The following is a 12,128-nucleotide window of genomic DNA, read 5'->3' as shown; positions in this document are numbered from 1 at the left end:
TTTATTTTCATATTTATATGGTTATCTCACATTAAATATGAGAAATCATAACCATACAAAGATGAAAAGAAATATAATCGTTGAATCAACATAATTGATCTAACGATAAAATTAATTGGTAGTAACATTGATAATAACACTAATTGATTGTTACAATATCCTATCCTATAAAATATGGGAAAATTTTTTATCCTTTTAAATGACACAACTTATATCCTTTCCCTCTCTCACAAAGAAGTGAGACCCACACTTTTATTTTTTTTGTCAACTCTCTCTCCTCCTCTATCTATCTTTTTCTCTCTCTTAAAATGACACAACTTTTTCTCCTTTAACATGACACACAATTTTTTCATAAAATATTATATTTGCATTTATTCACGATGCAACAACATATTATCTGCATATATATATTTTAAAATATTATTCGAAAATAAAAAATAAAGAACATGACGTTTCCATTTCTCCGGCGATCTGCGTTATTTTAAAATCCATGACTACCCCTACATTATCCACTTTATTACATCTAGTAACATAATCCATTCATAACGAACGAAAGGGCTCTTACGTCAATTCAGGTTTAAAGTAAGCAAACCCAAAAACGCGATTCTCAGGACTCAAAATCCAGTAACCTTCTTCGCGATTCAGATCCCGGAACCCTGCTCACTCGCTAGCTTCTTCCTTCTCTCTCAACTCACTGAGTCGACCCGCTGCCATTTTCGAACCATCCTCGAGCTCCACCAACTCACTCTCGCAGCTCATGGTGACAAGATCCTAGCAGAAAATTGCTCTCATTCTCTCTCTCCAGAAGATCACAGGCTTCGCGGCGTCGCCGAGTTAAAACTCGTTCCGAACTCGGGAATGGCTTCTTCGGAAGCCGATTCCCGCCTGAGTCAGGTCGTCGTTCCGGCACTCGAGAAGATCATCAAGAACGCTTCATGGCGAAAGCACGCGAAGCTCGCTCACGAGTGCAAATCCATCGTCGAGAGGCTCAATCTCACCTGGCCGCAGAATCAGCAGTTACCTCCCGGTTCTCCCTCCGATACCGAGTCGGAAAACACAGCGCCCGGTCCGCTCCACGACGGAGGTCCGGTCGAGTACTCCCTCGCCGAGTGTGAATCGATTCTCAGCCCTCTCATCAATGCCGCCAGTTCCGGTATCTTGAAGATCGCTGATCCCGCCGTCGACGCCATCCAGAAGCTCATCGCCCACGGCTACCTCCGTGGCGAGGTGGATCCCAGCGGCGCAGCCGCCGAGGCGAAATTGCTCTCGAATTTGATCGAATCGGTTTGCAAATGCCACGATTTGGGCGACGATGCGATGGAATTGCTGGTGCTTAAGACTCTCTTGTCCGCGGTAACGTCCATTTCGCTGCGAATTCACGGTGATTGCTTGCTTCTGATTGTGAGAACGTGTTACGATATATATCTCGTGAGTAAAAATGTGGTGAATCAGACGACGGCGAAGGCGTCGTTGATTCAGATGTTAGTGATCGTGTTTAGGAGAATGGAAGCGGATTCATCCACTGTGCCGATTCAGCCGATTGTAGTGGCTGAGTTGATGGAGCCTGTTGAAAAATCTGATGTGGATAATTCCATGACGCAGTTTGTGCAAGGGTTTATAACGAAGATCATGCAGGACATTGATGGGGTTTTGAACCCCGTGACCCCTAGTGGTAAGGTTTCTTTGTTAGGTGGGCATGATGGTGCATTTGAGACCACCACGGTGGAGACCACAAACCCCACGGATTTGTTGGATTCTACTGATAAGGACATGTTGGATGCCAAGTATTGGGAGATCAGTATGTATAAGACAGCGTTAGAGGGAAGGAAAGGGGAGCTGGTGGATGGGGAGATTTTAGAGAGGGATGATGATTTGGAAGTTCAGATTGGAAACAAGTTGAGGAGGGATGCTTTCTTGGTGTTCAGGGCGCTTTGTAAATTGTCTATGAAGACTCCTCCTAAGGAGGCGTCTACGGATCCGCAGTTGATGAAGGGGAAGATTGTGGCTTTAGAGTTGTTGAAGATTTTGCTGGAGAACGCTGGAGCTGTCTTCAGGACTAGTGAAAGGTATCTCATTTTACTGTAGTTGCTTTTAGGACTTAGTTTAAACGTTGGCTTTTTTGTCAGCTAGGGAGATGATATGTCTTTCTTTAATTTTGCTGGTAAACAAGAAGGTGTAGTTTCTACATTAAACATAGTAGTGAAGTTGCTAAACATGACTACATTGTCTGGAAGTTCTGTCAGGTCAATAACTCATACGTATCACTTGCACAATATATGTTTAGGAATTTAGGATCTGTTGACTTTCTGAGGATGATATGTGGGGATTATACTTTCTATTCAATCTAATGGTGGATTTTATAAAGTACTCATCCTATGAAAACCATTTTTATTGGTGTAAGAAGTAAGAATGAAATTAATTACATCATCGTCAACAGATATCTATATCTATATATATATATTATCATCTATGAGATATTCTAAAGAGAAGTATGTCAGTATCATAGTGTTGTGTCTGAGAAATGCTTTTTGGGGATTACAAGATTATATTAGTCTTCACTAGCTCTGAGGATATTCTTAACTATAAAATCCTTCTAGTTTCAGCAATTCCATTAAGCAGGACATTTTATGGTTTCTACTAGAATGGAGCTTCTCTTTTGAGAGTTAATTTTGGGGAAAAAATATTATGTTTGCCAGGTGTTCAGCTATATCTAAAGTTCATGGTCATCAGTAAGGGTGGTGGTGGTCATTCTCCAGTATAAAAATTGAAGTGATTTGGTGTTTGCATTACAGTGTAATAGTGCTCTTTGTTGCTGTAGACATCTTTAGAGATTATAATATGGATCTCAACACAAGCTACATTATGATATTTAAGATTCTGTTCCATGGTGAAAATTTTTGTTCAGTTTTTTTCTTTTTCCCTTTTGATTCAGATAAAAGAGTTGCCACTGGTATTCTCTTTTAGTTTTTTTATCCCAATTGGAGTGAATACGAATGTCATTCTTGAAGTAAAAATGGGGGCGTTGTTTTTTAAATTCGGTGTTTTCCATTTTATGCAATTCCTGGATTCAGCTGTAGATAAAATTGTTTTTAGACTGTTGTCCATTTCCCTTCTACTTGTGCCTTTAGAAACAAGTAATGTGGAATTTACGGAGCTTTCAGGTAGATGCAATTAGTGTGCACTGACATTGTAATAAATATTTATTTTCAATCTCCAACTGCAGTGAGGCAGTTAAGCATATATTGTAATCAAGATTGTTTGTCTTTCCTAGGTATTTGGGATTAATTGACATATTTAATATGAAGAATGTATCTGTTGGAAATTTACAAGCTACTTGAAATACCTACTGTGGAAACTAGCTTCTGGTAATCTTGGTTTTGCTTTTACCTAACGATTTATTGCAATTTTTGATAATGATGTTATATAAATTTGCCATGATTTTGTTTCCCTGCTCAATAGTTTATGCTATGTATGTCTTGATTTTGGAACTTCCAGCATATTAAGCATTATTCTGAGGCATTATTCTCTTGTCTATTTAATTATATAACTCTCCTGGATGATAAAAAATACTACTGATGGTTGCATTTGATTCTGATTGAGCAGGTTTTTAGGTGCCATCAAGCAGTACTTGTGTTTATCATTGTTGAAGAATAGTGCTTCAACTCTTTTGATTGTTTTTCAGCTATCATGCTCCATCTTCATCAGTCTGGTATCAAGATTTAGAGCTGGATTGAAAGCAGAAATTGGCGTGTTTTTCCCTATGATTGTTCTCAGGGTCCTAGAAAATGTTTCTCAACCTAATTTTCAGCAGAAGATGATAGTGCTTCGATTTCTAGAGAAGCTTTGTGTTGATTCACAGATATTGGTTGACATATTTATCAACTATGACTGTGATGTCAATTCATCAAACATATTTGAGAGGTGTGCTATGTGTTTTTTGGTACTTATTTTATTTGACTTACTTTAGGAATAATGTGTAATTTCATGTTTTATGGATCTTAAGTTTTATAGCATCTTCATGTTCTTGGATTGTTTCCACACACGATTCATGCTGGGGTGGCTGTGGTTGTCTTGATTGTCACTTATTATACTCTGTATATTTTATATATAATTGTTATGTTCCTCCTAGGATGGTAAATGGACTTCTTAAAACTGCTCAAGGTGTCCCTCCTGGTGTAGCTACCACACTTTTGCCACCTCAAGAAGCAACACTAAAACTTGAAGCCATGAAAAGCTTGGTTGCTGTTCTAAAATCAATGGGAGACTGGATGAACAGACAATTGCGCATTCCAGATCCTCATTCAGCCAAGAAAGTTGAGGCTCCGGATACCAGCTCTGAAGCTGGAGGTTTCACCATGGTAAATGGGAATGGAGAAGACTCAGTTGAAGGGTCTGACTCTCATTCTGAAATCTCTAATGATGCATCTGATGTTTCAACTATTGAGCAACGTCGGGCTTATAAACTGGAACTTCAGGTAAGCAAATTATTAAGGTTTTGAGAAGCTAGTATATCTTTGTTCTTGCTTTAGCTGTTTATTAATGAAGCTAATGCATATGCAAGTTTATGGCAGGAAGGTATATCACTTTTTAATAGAAAGCCTAAGAAAGGAATTGAGTTCCTCATCAATGCCAACAAAGTGGGTGATTCACCAGAGGATATAGCTGCTTTTCTTAAAGATGCATCTGGATTGAACAAGACTTTGATTGGTGATTATCTGGGAGAAAGGGAAGAATTATCCTTGAAGGTAATGCATGCCTATGTGGATTCCTTCAACTTTCAAGGGATGGAGTTTGATGAGGCAATCAGGGTCTTTCTTCAAGGCTTTAGACTGCCCGGTGAGGCACAGAAAATTGATCGGATCATGGAAAAGTTTGCTGAACGTTATTGCAAATGTAATGCAAAGGTCTTTTCTAGCGCTGACACAGCATATGTCCTTGCTTATTCTGTGATAATGCTCAATACGGATGCTCACAATCCTATGGTGAAGAACAAGGTATGCTCAGATAACTTTCTAAACTGATGTTCAAATAATTACGATAGACAAGATGGCTTATTTTCTTTTTGGTTGTTGAATGATGCAGATGTCTGCTGATGATTTCATAAGAAATAATCGTGGCATTGATGATGGAAAAGATCTGCCTGAGGAATACTTGAGGTCCTTGTTTGAGAGAATATCCAGAAATGAGATCAAAATGAAAGAAAATGAAATGGCTCCCCAACAAAGACAGGCTGTGAACCATAATAGACTTTTAGGTTTGGATAGTATATTGAATATTGTGATCCGTAAGCGTGAGGAAGACAGTCATATGGAGACCAGTGATGATTATATCCGCCATATGCAACAACAATTCAAAGAAAAAGCTCGCAGAACCGAGTATGTTTGCCCTTATTTTTCCCTTTCTCTAGAAGAGATTATTTACTTTTCAAATTTTTTCTCAAGATGATCACAACATTTAATCTGGTGCTGCTTTTGGCATGAAGAATCTTTTGTTACAATTGTTCATTCTACTTCAGGCTGTTTATGGATCCTACCTAGTAGTATTTATCTGCTTTTTACATGATCCGTGTTTGTCTGAAGCGTGGTGTGTATCAATCTGTAATGCTCAATGTAGTTTTTTCCCCCCCTTCATTTTTCATTAATCTTTTAAAACCAAATATACACTTGTTTGGGACTAGAAGAAATATACACCTGTTTGGAATTTTTTGAAGTTGATTTATTCTTCTGTTTATAGAAATTTATTCTTTTATATTGCAGTTTCTTTCATAATTTTTGGGAAAAATCAGTTCCTAGATTTTTTTTTCTTGATATATATTTGCTTGCAATTTGTAGGTCCGTCTATTATGCAGCAACAGATGTTGTAATCCTCAGATTCATGATTGAGGTGTGTTGGGCACCGATGTTAGCTGCCTTCAGTGTTCCTCTTGATCAAAGTGATGATGAGGTTGTAATATCTCTGTGTCTTGAAGGCTTCCGCTATGCTATTCATGTTACTTCTGTGATGTACATGAAGACTCATAGAGATGCTTTTGTGACTTCATTAGCAAAGTTTACCTCATTACATTCTCCTGCGGATATTAAGCAGAAAAATGTAGATGCAATTAAGGTTGGTGAAATTGAACTTCACTTCTAGCAGGCTTATGAACAATGTAATAAACCAAAGTCATTAACAATTAGCAATTCTTGTGTGTTATGTTACTTCCTACTAACGGTGTTAGTGCCCCCTTTCAAATGCACAATTGTTTTAGTGTATTCATTGCACTCCCATGGCATCTTTTATCATTTCAAGTCTGTGTTTACTTGTTTTCTGTAATGGATGTTGTCTTCAATTTTTGTTATCGTCTATGTTTTAATTGTATCTAATTCTAAACTCTCTGCAAGTGCTTTCATTGCTACATACATACCAATAAAAACAAAAAAGAGTTTGGACTTCCCTTCTGCAAATGTGATAATTACCAAATTAATGTAGTTTTTTCTGTGGAGTTTTGCTGCATTTGCTGAAAATAATTCTTGGAACAATATCTGAAGACATATTATAGTCGTTATATGTTGTATCTTATATGTTTGTGGTAATGTATTCTTGGTACCTAAACCCAACGTTAAGCTTTTGTTGATAACTTCATATGACTTTGGATTTTCCATTAACAAACTTGATATGACATTGGATTTGCCACCTGCATTGTTGATAGGCAATAGTTACTATTGCTGATGAGGATGGAAATTACTTACAAGAAGCATGGGAGCATATCTTGACTTGTGTTTCCCGGTTTGAGCATCTACATCTTCTCGGAGAGGGGGCTCCACCAGATGCCACATTCTTTGCCTTTCCTCAGAATGATTCAGAAAAAACAAAGCAAGCAAAGTCAACCATTCTTCCTGTTTTGAAGAAGAAAGGACCTGGGAGGATGCAGTATGCAGCTGCCACATTAATGCGGGGCTCATATGATAGTGCTGGAATTGGCAGTAATGTTTCTGGAGCAGTCACATCAGAGCAGGTGAACAATCTAGTTTCTAATCTGAATATGTTGGAACAAGTTGGAAGCTCTGAAATGAACCGCATATTCACTCGGAGTCAGAAGTTGAACAGTGAGGCCATAATAGATTTTGTTAAGGCTCTATGTAAAGTCTCCATGGAGGAACTGAGATCTCCATCTGATCCACGAGTTTTCAGCCTTACAAAGATGGTTGAGATTGCGTATGTATTACTCACCTACTACTTCTAGCATGCTACCTCTATGATGTCCCTCTGAAACTTTTTTTAAGTTTTTTCTCATGGCTCTTGGGGTTCGTGGGTTATTACAAAAGCAGCAAAGTTAATGGCACTTGGCGCCCTGATCTTTCAGGCCATTACAATATATGCTTTCTTGTTTATAAAATTAGCACTTTGCCACCCTGGTTTTCCCTTGTTTTGTTGATTGCCCTTTCTAAATCCCCAAATCTCATGCCCAATTCTTTTAGTTTGGGCAAATTGGTTGATGGAACTATTTTTCCTGTCCAATTATGGTAAATATTATACGGGGTTGAATGTGAAGAGGCCGCTTGTTACTTTAACTCCCCATTTCTGATGCTAAAACAATGGACAAAAGTGCTTACTTTTATTTTATTGATGAGGGAAACATTACAAGTGCACCCAAAGATCAAGGTGGGAAGGTGTAAGTGTAATTGATTGGAAAGACAGAAGTTGGGGCTGAGCATCAAGCATATTATTTATGTTTCATGATTGATTGATGTTCATACGCTGCTGTCTAAATTATATTATTTGAAATGTTTATTGTGTAACAGGCACTATAATATGAACCGTATAAGGCTTGTGTGGTCAAGCATCTGGCATGTTCTCTCTGATTTCTTTGTAACCATTGGCTGTTCTGCAAACCTTTCAATTGCAATTTTTGCTATGGATTCCTTGCGTCAGTTGTCAATGAAATTTCTGGAGCGGGAAGAGTTGGCTAATTATAATTTTCAAAATGAATTTATGAAGCCCTTTGTCATTGTTATGCGGAAGAGTAATGCTGTTGAAATTAGAGAACTAATTATCAGATGTGTCTCCCAAATGGTTCTATCTCGTGTCAACAATGTCAAATCGGGATGGAAGAGCATGTTCATGGTAAATCTGATTGACTCTTGTTGTCTGTAGAGAGCTCCAATTAACACATTCAGTTTTGATTTTGTCTGTTGAGGTTTATTTTTTTGGGTCCCCCACTTCCACTTATTGCTCATAGACTTTGATTTCAGGTATTCACAACAGCAGCGTACGATGACCACAAAAACATTGTACTCTTGGCTTTCGAAATTACTGAGAAGATTATTCGAGATTACTTTCCATACATAACTGAGACTGAAACCACCACCTTCACAGACTGTGTGAATTGTCTAATTGCATTCACCAATAGTAGATTTAACAAAGAGATTAGCCTAAATGCCATTGCTTTTCTTCGGTTCTGTGCAACAAAACTAGCAGAAGGAGACCTTGGCTCATCATCAAGGAATAAGGATAAGGAAGTTTCTGGAAAGATTTCCTCACCTTCACCTCGAACAGGAAAAGAGGGGAAACAAGATAATGGAGAGGTGACCGACAAGGATGATCATCTCTATTTCTGGTTTCCTTTATTGGCAGGTGAGGACATTATATTAAGTTTAACTATACACGTGAATTAGGCTAAAAGTAATGAATTTATGTTTCTTAACTTTGTCGAATGATTTGTAATTGGTTAGCATGTTGCAGATGTACTTATTTGTTATCTGTTTTCTGCAGGTCTATCTGAGCTTAGCTTTGACCCAAGGCCTGAGATTAGGAAGAGTGCCTTGGAAGTTCTGTTTGAAACCTTACGCAACCATGGCCATCTCTTTTCACTGCCTTTATGGGAAAGAATATTTGAGTCTGTCCTATTTCCAATATTTGATTATGTTCGACATGCTATTGATCCTTCAGGGAGTAGTTCACCGGTCAATGAAGTTGAGATTGATGGTGAGCTTGATCAAGATGCTTGGCTTTATGAGACATGCACATTGGCCCTCCAATTGGTTGTAGATCTTTTTGTGAACTTTTACAACACTGTCAATCCACTTTTAAGAAAAGTCCTGATGCTCCTGGTAAGCTTTATAAAGCGCCCTCATCAAAGCCTTGCGGGCATTGGTATTGCTGCATTTGTTCGTTTGATGAGTAATGCTGGAGAGCTATTTTCTGATGAAAAGTGGTTAGAAGTGGTTTCATCACTAAAAGAAGCAGCAACTGCAACACTCCCTAACTTTTCATTCCTCGAAAGTGAAGACAGTGTGACTAGAAATCCTGAATATGCTTCAACAGCTGAAGATGACAGAGATCTTACTGAGTCTGGCTCACGGGATAGTTTGGAAAGCCTGATGATTCGTCGTCTTCATGCTTATTTAACTGATGCAAAATGCCGAGCTGCTGTTCAGCTTTTATTGATTCAGGTAAATTCTTATTCTTTCCCTCCAAAATTTGTTAAAATGCCTCGTAGGAAGAAAATTTAAAGGAGCCCAAGAGTTGTCGCTTAAGTGGCATTTAGTCTATTCAGGGAGTCAGAGACTGCTTGATCACGATCTTTTATTATTGATGTTACCGTTAGATTCTTAATATTTTAGCGCTACTAAAATTGTGGATAGTCTTGGCATTGTGCACCAGATGGAAGGAAATATATATTTTCCTTTCAATAGCTATGTGAATTATTATGCATGTCCCAGCCAAAATAGATGCACATGGTTTTTGATAAATGACGTCAACTCTCTTACTGAAATTGGCAGGCGGTGATGGAGATCTATAACATGTATCGTTCTCATCTTTCACCAAAAACCATGCTAGTCCTGTTTGATGCTTTGCATGATATAGCATTACATGCTCACACGATTAACAGCAATACTATATTACGTTCAAAGCTTCAAGAGTTTGGTTCAATGACCCAAATGCAAGACCCTCCGCTGTTACGCCTTGAGAATGAGTCGTACCAAATATGCCTTACATTTTTACAGAACCTTATTGTCGACAGGCCTCCTAGTTATGATGAGGCTGAGGTTGAATCTCATCTTGTTCGGCTTTGTCAGGAGGTTTTGGAGCTTTATATTGAAGTTGCAGGTTCTGGACAAAAATCTGAATCTTCTCATGGTAGAAAGCCGCATTGGTTAATTCCTTTAGGCTCCGGGAAGCGGAGAGAATTGGCTGCACGTTCACCTCTTGTTGTGGCTACTCTTCAGGCTATTTGTAGTTTGGGAGATATATCTTTTGAGAAGAACCTGTCTCATTTTTTCCCTCTTCTCTCAAGCTTGGTAAGTTGTGAACATGGGTCAAGCGAAGTCCAGGTTGCTCTCAGTGATATGCTTAGTTTATCAGTTGGTCCTGTTTTGCTACAATCATGTTGATCATTTAGGTAAAGACTAACCCTGCATTTTGAGATGTAGGATATTTTTGTTTCAAGTCTTTTTGTTTATAATTTCCTCCGCTCTCCTTTGCCTTTTGCCTTGGATTACTTGTCAATAATATACTTTACAGGTGTATGAAAAGTTAGTAGTGATTTGTGTTAGCTACACCGTCCTAAGTCTGTATTTTAGAAGCCTAGCTTTTCCAGTCAGAATTGATATGAATTACCAAGAGGCTTAATGTTGTATTTTTTATATTTTACTCATTTTACCAAGAGATGTGGTTTTTCTAAATTATTATACATTAGTTTCTGCAATTAAATGGCTTATTTTGTACTTTTAAGCTTTCGTGTGGAAAGATGCTTGATTCCAACCCAAAACGGTTACTTTTAATTTTATGGAGTGATCACTATACCTCGTTTGCAATGTTGTTAAAACCAGATTGGGGATATTTATGGTTCAACTTCAACTGGTTGGTTACATGATATACTATAAAATATGTAAAAACTTTTATAACACATGAAAAATACTGAGTAATAATTTTATAATCGGTTGATTTAACGAGTTAAACTGGTAAGTTCAATTGAGTTTTGGCTGATGTTTACCTGTTTAAAATGGTTAATCGTTAATTTGGCTTGGTATTTTGACTGCAGTCTTTATAGTTTGCTTTCATTGTATGTAAAAGTAGCATTACCAGGGTTCGATTATGTTATTGTCTGCTTCGTTGGTGGCTATAAATTGATTGTAGAGCTATATAATCCAACAAAGAAGTTATAAGTCAGAAAATAGGAGACTAATGCAGTTAGATAGATCCACTGTTAAAACACCTTTGGTATCCAACTCTATTGTATAAATTGACCTTTACGTTGATTAATAATGGAACACGAGTTCCCCATTAAGATGGCTCTTGTTCACAAAATCCAAATACAGCCACCAAGAGAAATAAGAGCAAACTGATGGGACCCAAAGGTTTATGGGTGGAATTTTGGGCGAAGCAAGAGGTTTCTGAGCAAAACAATTTAAGGTTAGTGACAAAAACCTCTATGCCACAAAGAATTAGTCTCGTTGAAATAGTTAGGGACAAAAAAAAAATAAAAAAAAATCCAAATACAGCCACCAAGATAAATTGCTTTGTCGTTGATCCAGTTGCAGTCCTGCGGAGACCACAACAGGTAGAGAACGAAAATAATTGCAGGCCTGTGAAAGTGAAATATGCCAGCACATTGTATGGGTGATTTTTATGACTTTTCCACCACCCACCAATCAAGACTTTAATCAAACTTAAAAGGATTCGAAACAGTAATTAAAGTGTTAAATTTTTTTATACAAATGTCACAGGAACAGCACGGTTAAAATTTGCTACCATTGGTAGCAAACTTTGTCGCTAATAATTTCGTGACACGTGACATTATTCGTGTGTCACGTAGCGGACTAAATTTGTTACCAAATTTGATCTAGTCAACTTTTCCTGCAAAAAGTGTGTTACATGTCACAAAATTATTAGTGATGAAGTTTGCTATCAGTGATAGCGAATTTCGACGCATGACGGTCTTATAAAAAATTCTGTTCGTGTGACATTTGGTAAAAAATTTATCAAAGAGTGGCACTTTGTTCAATCTTCCAAAGGATTCGGTCACTCTAAACTCATCCTTATCTGCTTGTGTATGTGATTTAATGGACAGAACTTCAAGATCTTGCTATAAGGAAGACTGAAAATGACAAAAAGGTTCACCCTTGTGCAGAGTCTTGAAAGTTGAG

The 12,128-nt window shown here is 37.8% G+C and overlaps 1 protein-coding gene across 1 annotated transcript; it reads left to right on the top strand.

The window, feature by feature from the left end:
- Positions 1 to 651: 651 nt before the first annotated feature.
- Positions 652 to 10,648, top strand: LOC133313665 (brefeldin A-inhibited guanine nucleotide-exchange protein 2-like). The gene is made up of 11 exons (XM_061515060.1): positions 652 to 2,066; positions 3,604 to 3,921; positions 4,130 to 4,475; positions 4,572 to 4,994; positions 5,083 to 5,375; positions 5,832 to 6,105; positions 6,689 to 7,194; positions 7,782 to 8,103; positions 8,232 to 8,613; positions 8,752 to 9,431; positions 9,762 to 10,648. Exons 1-11 carry the CDS (start codon positions 859 to 861, stop codon positions 10,371 to 10,373), a joined length of 5,364 nt encoding a protein of 1,787 aa, XP_061371044.1. The 5' UTR covers positions 652 to 858; the 3' UTR covers positions 10,374 to 10,648.
- Positions 10,649 to 12,128: the final 1,480 nt, after the last annotated feature.

Source organism: Gastrolobium bilobum, unplaced genomic scaffold (genome assembly GCF_033153095.1).
Source record: "Gastrolobium bilobum isolate Gb01-03AN ecotype WA unplaced genomic scaffold, APGP_CSIRO_Gbil_v1 utg3001, whole genome shotgun sequence".
NCBI lineage: Eukaryota > Viridiplantae > Streptophyta > Magnoliopsida > Fabales > Fabaceae > Gastrolobium > Gastrolobium bilobum.
This window is presented reverse-complemented; position numbering and strand designations above follow the sequence as displayed.

What these genes read in the sequence shown, in the direction of transcription:
- LOC133313665 (XM_061515060.1), top strand. Translation starts at nt 859, where the DNA reads ATGGCTTCTTCGGAAGCCGATTCCCGCCTGAGTCAGGTCGTCGTTCCG. An exon ending in ATCCTATGGTGAAGAACAAG is followed by an intron (nt 4,995 to 5,082) that starts GTATGCTCAGAT and finishes TGAATGATGCAG; the next exon opens with ATGTCTGCTGATGATTTCAT. An exon ending in CTGGTTTCCTTTATTGGCAG is followed by an intron (nt 8,614 to 8,751) that starts GTGAGGACATTA and finishes TGTTTTCTGCAG; the next exon opens with GTCTATCTGAGCTTAGCTTT.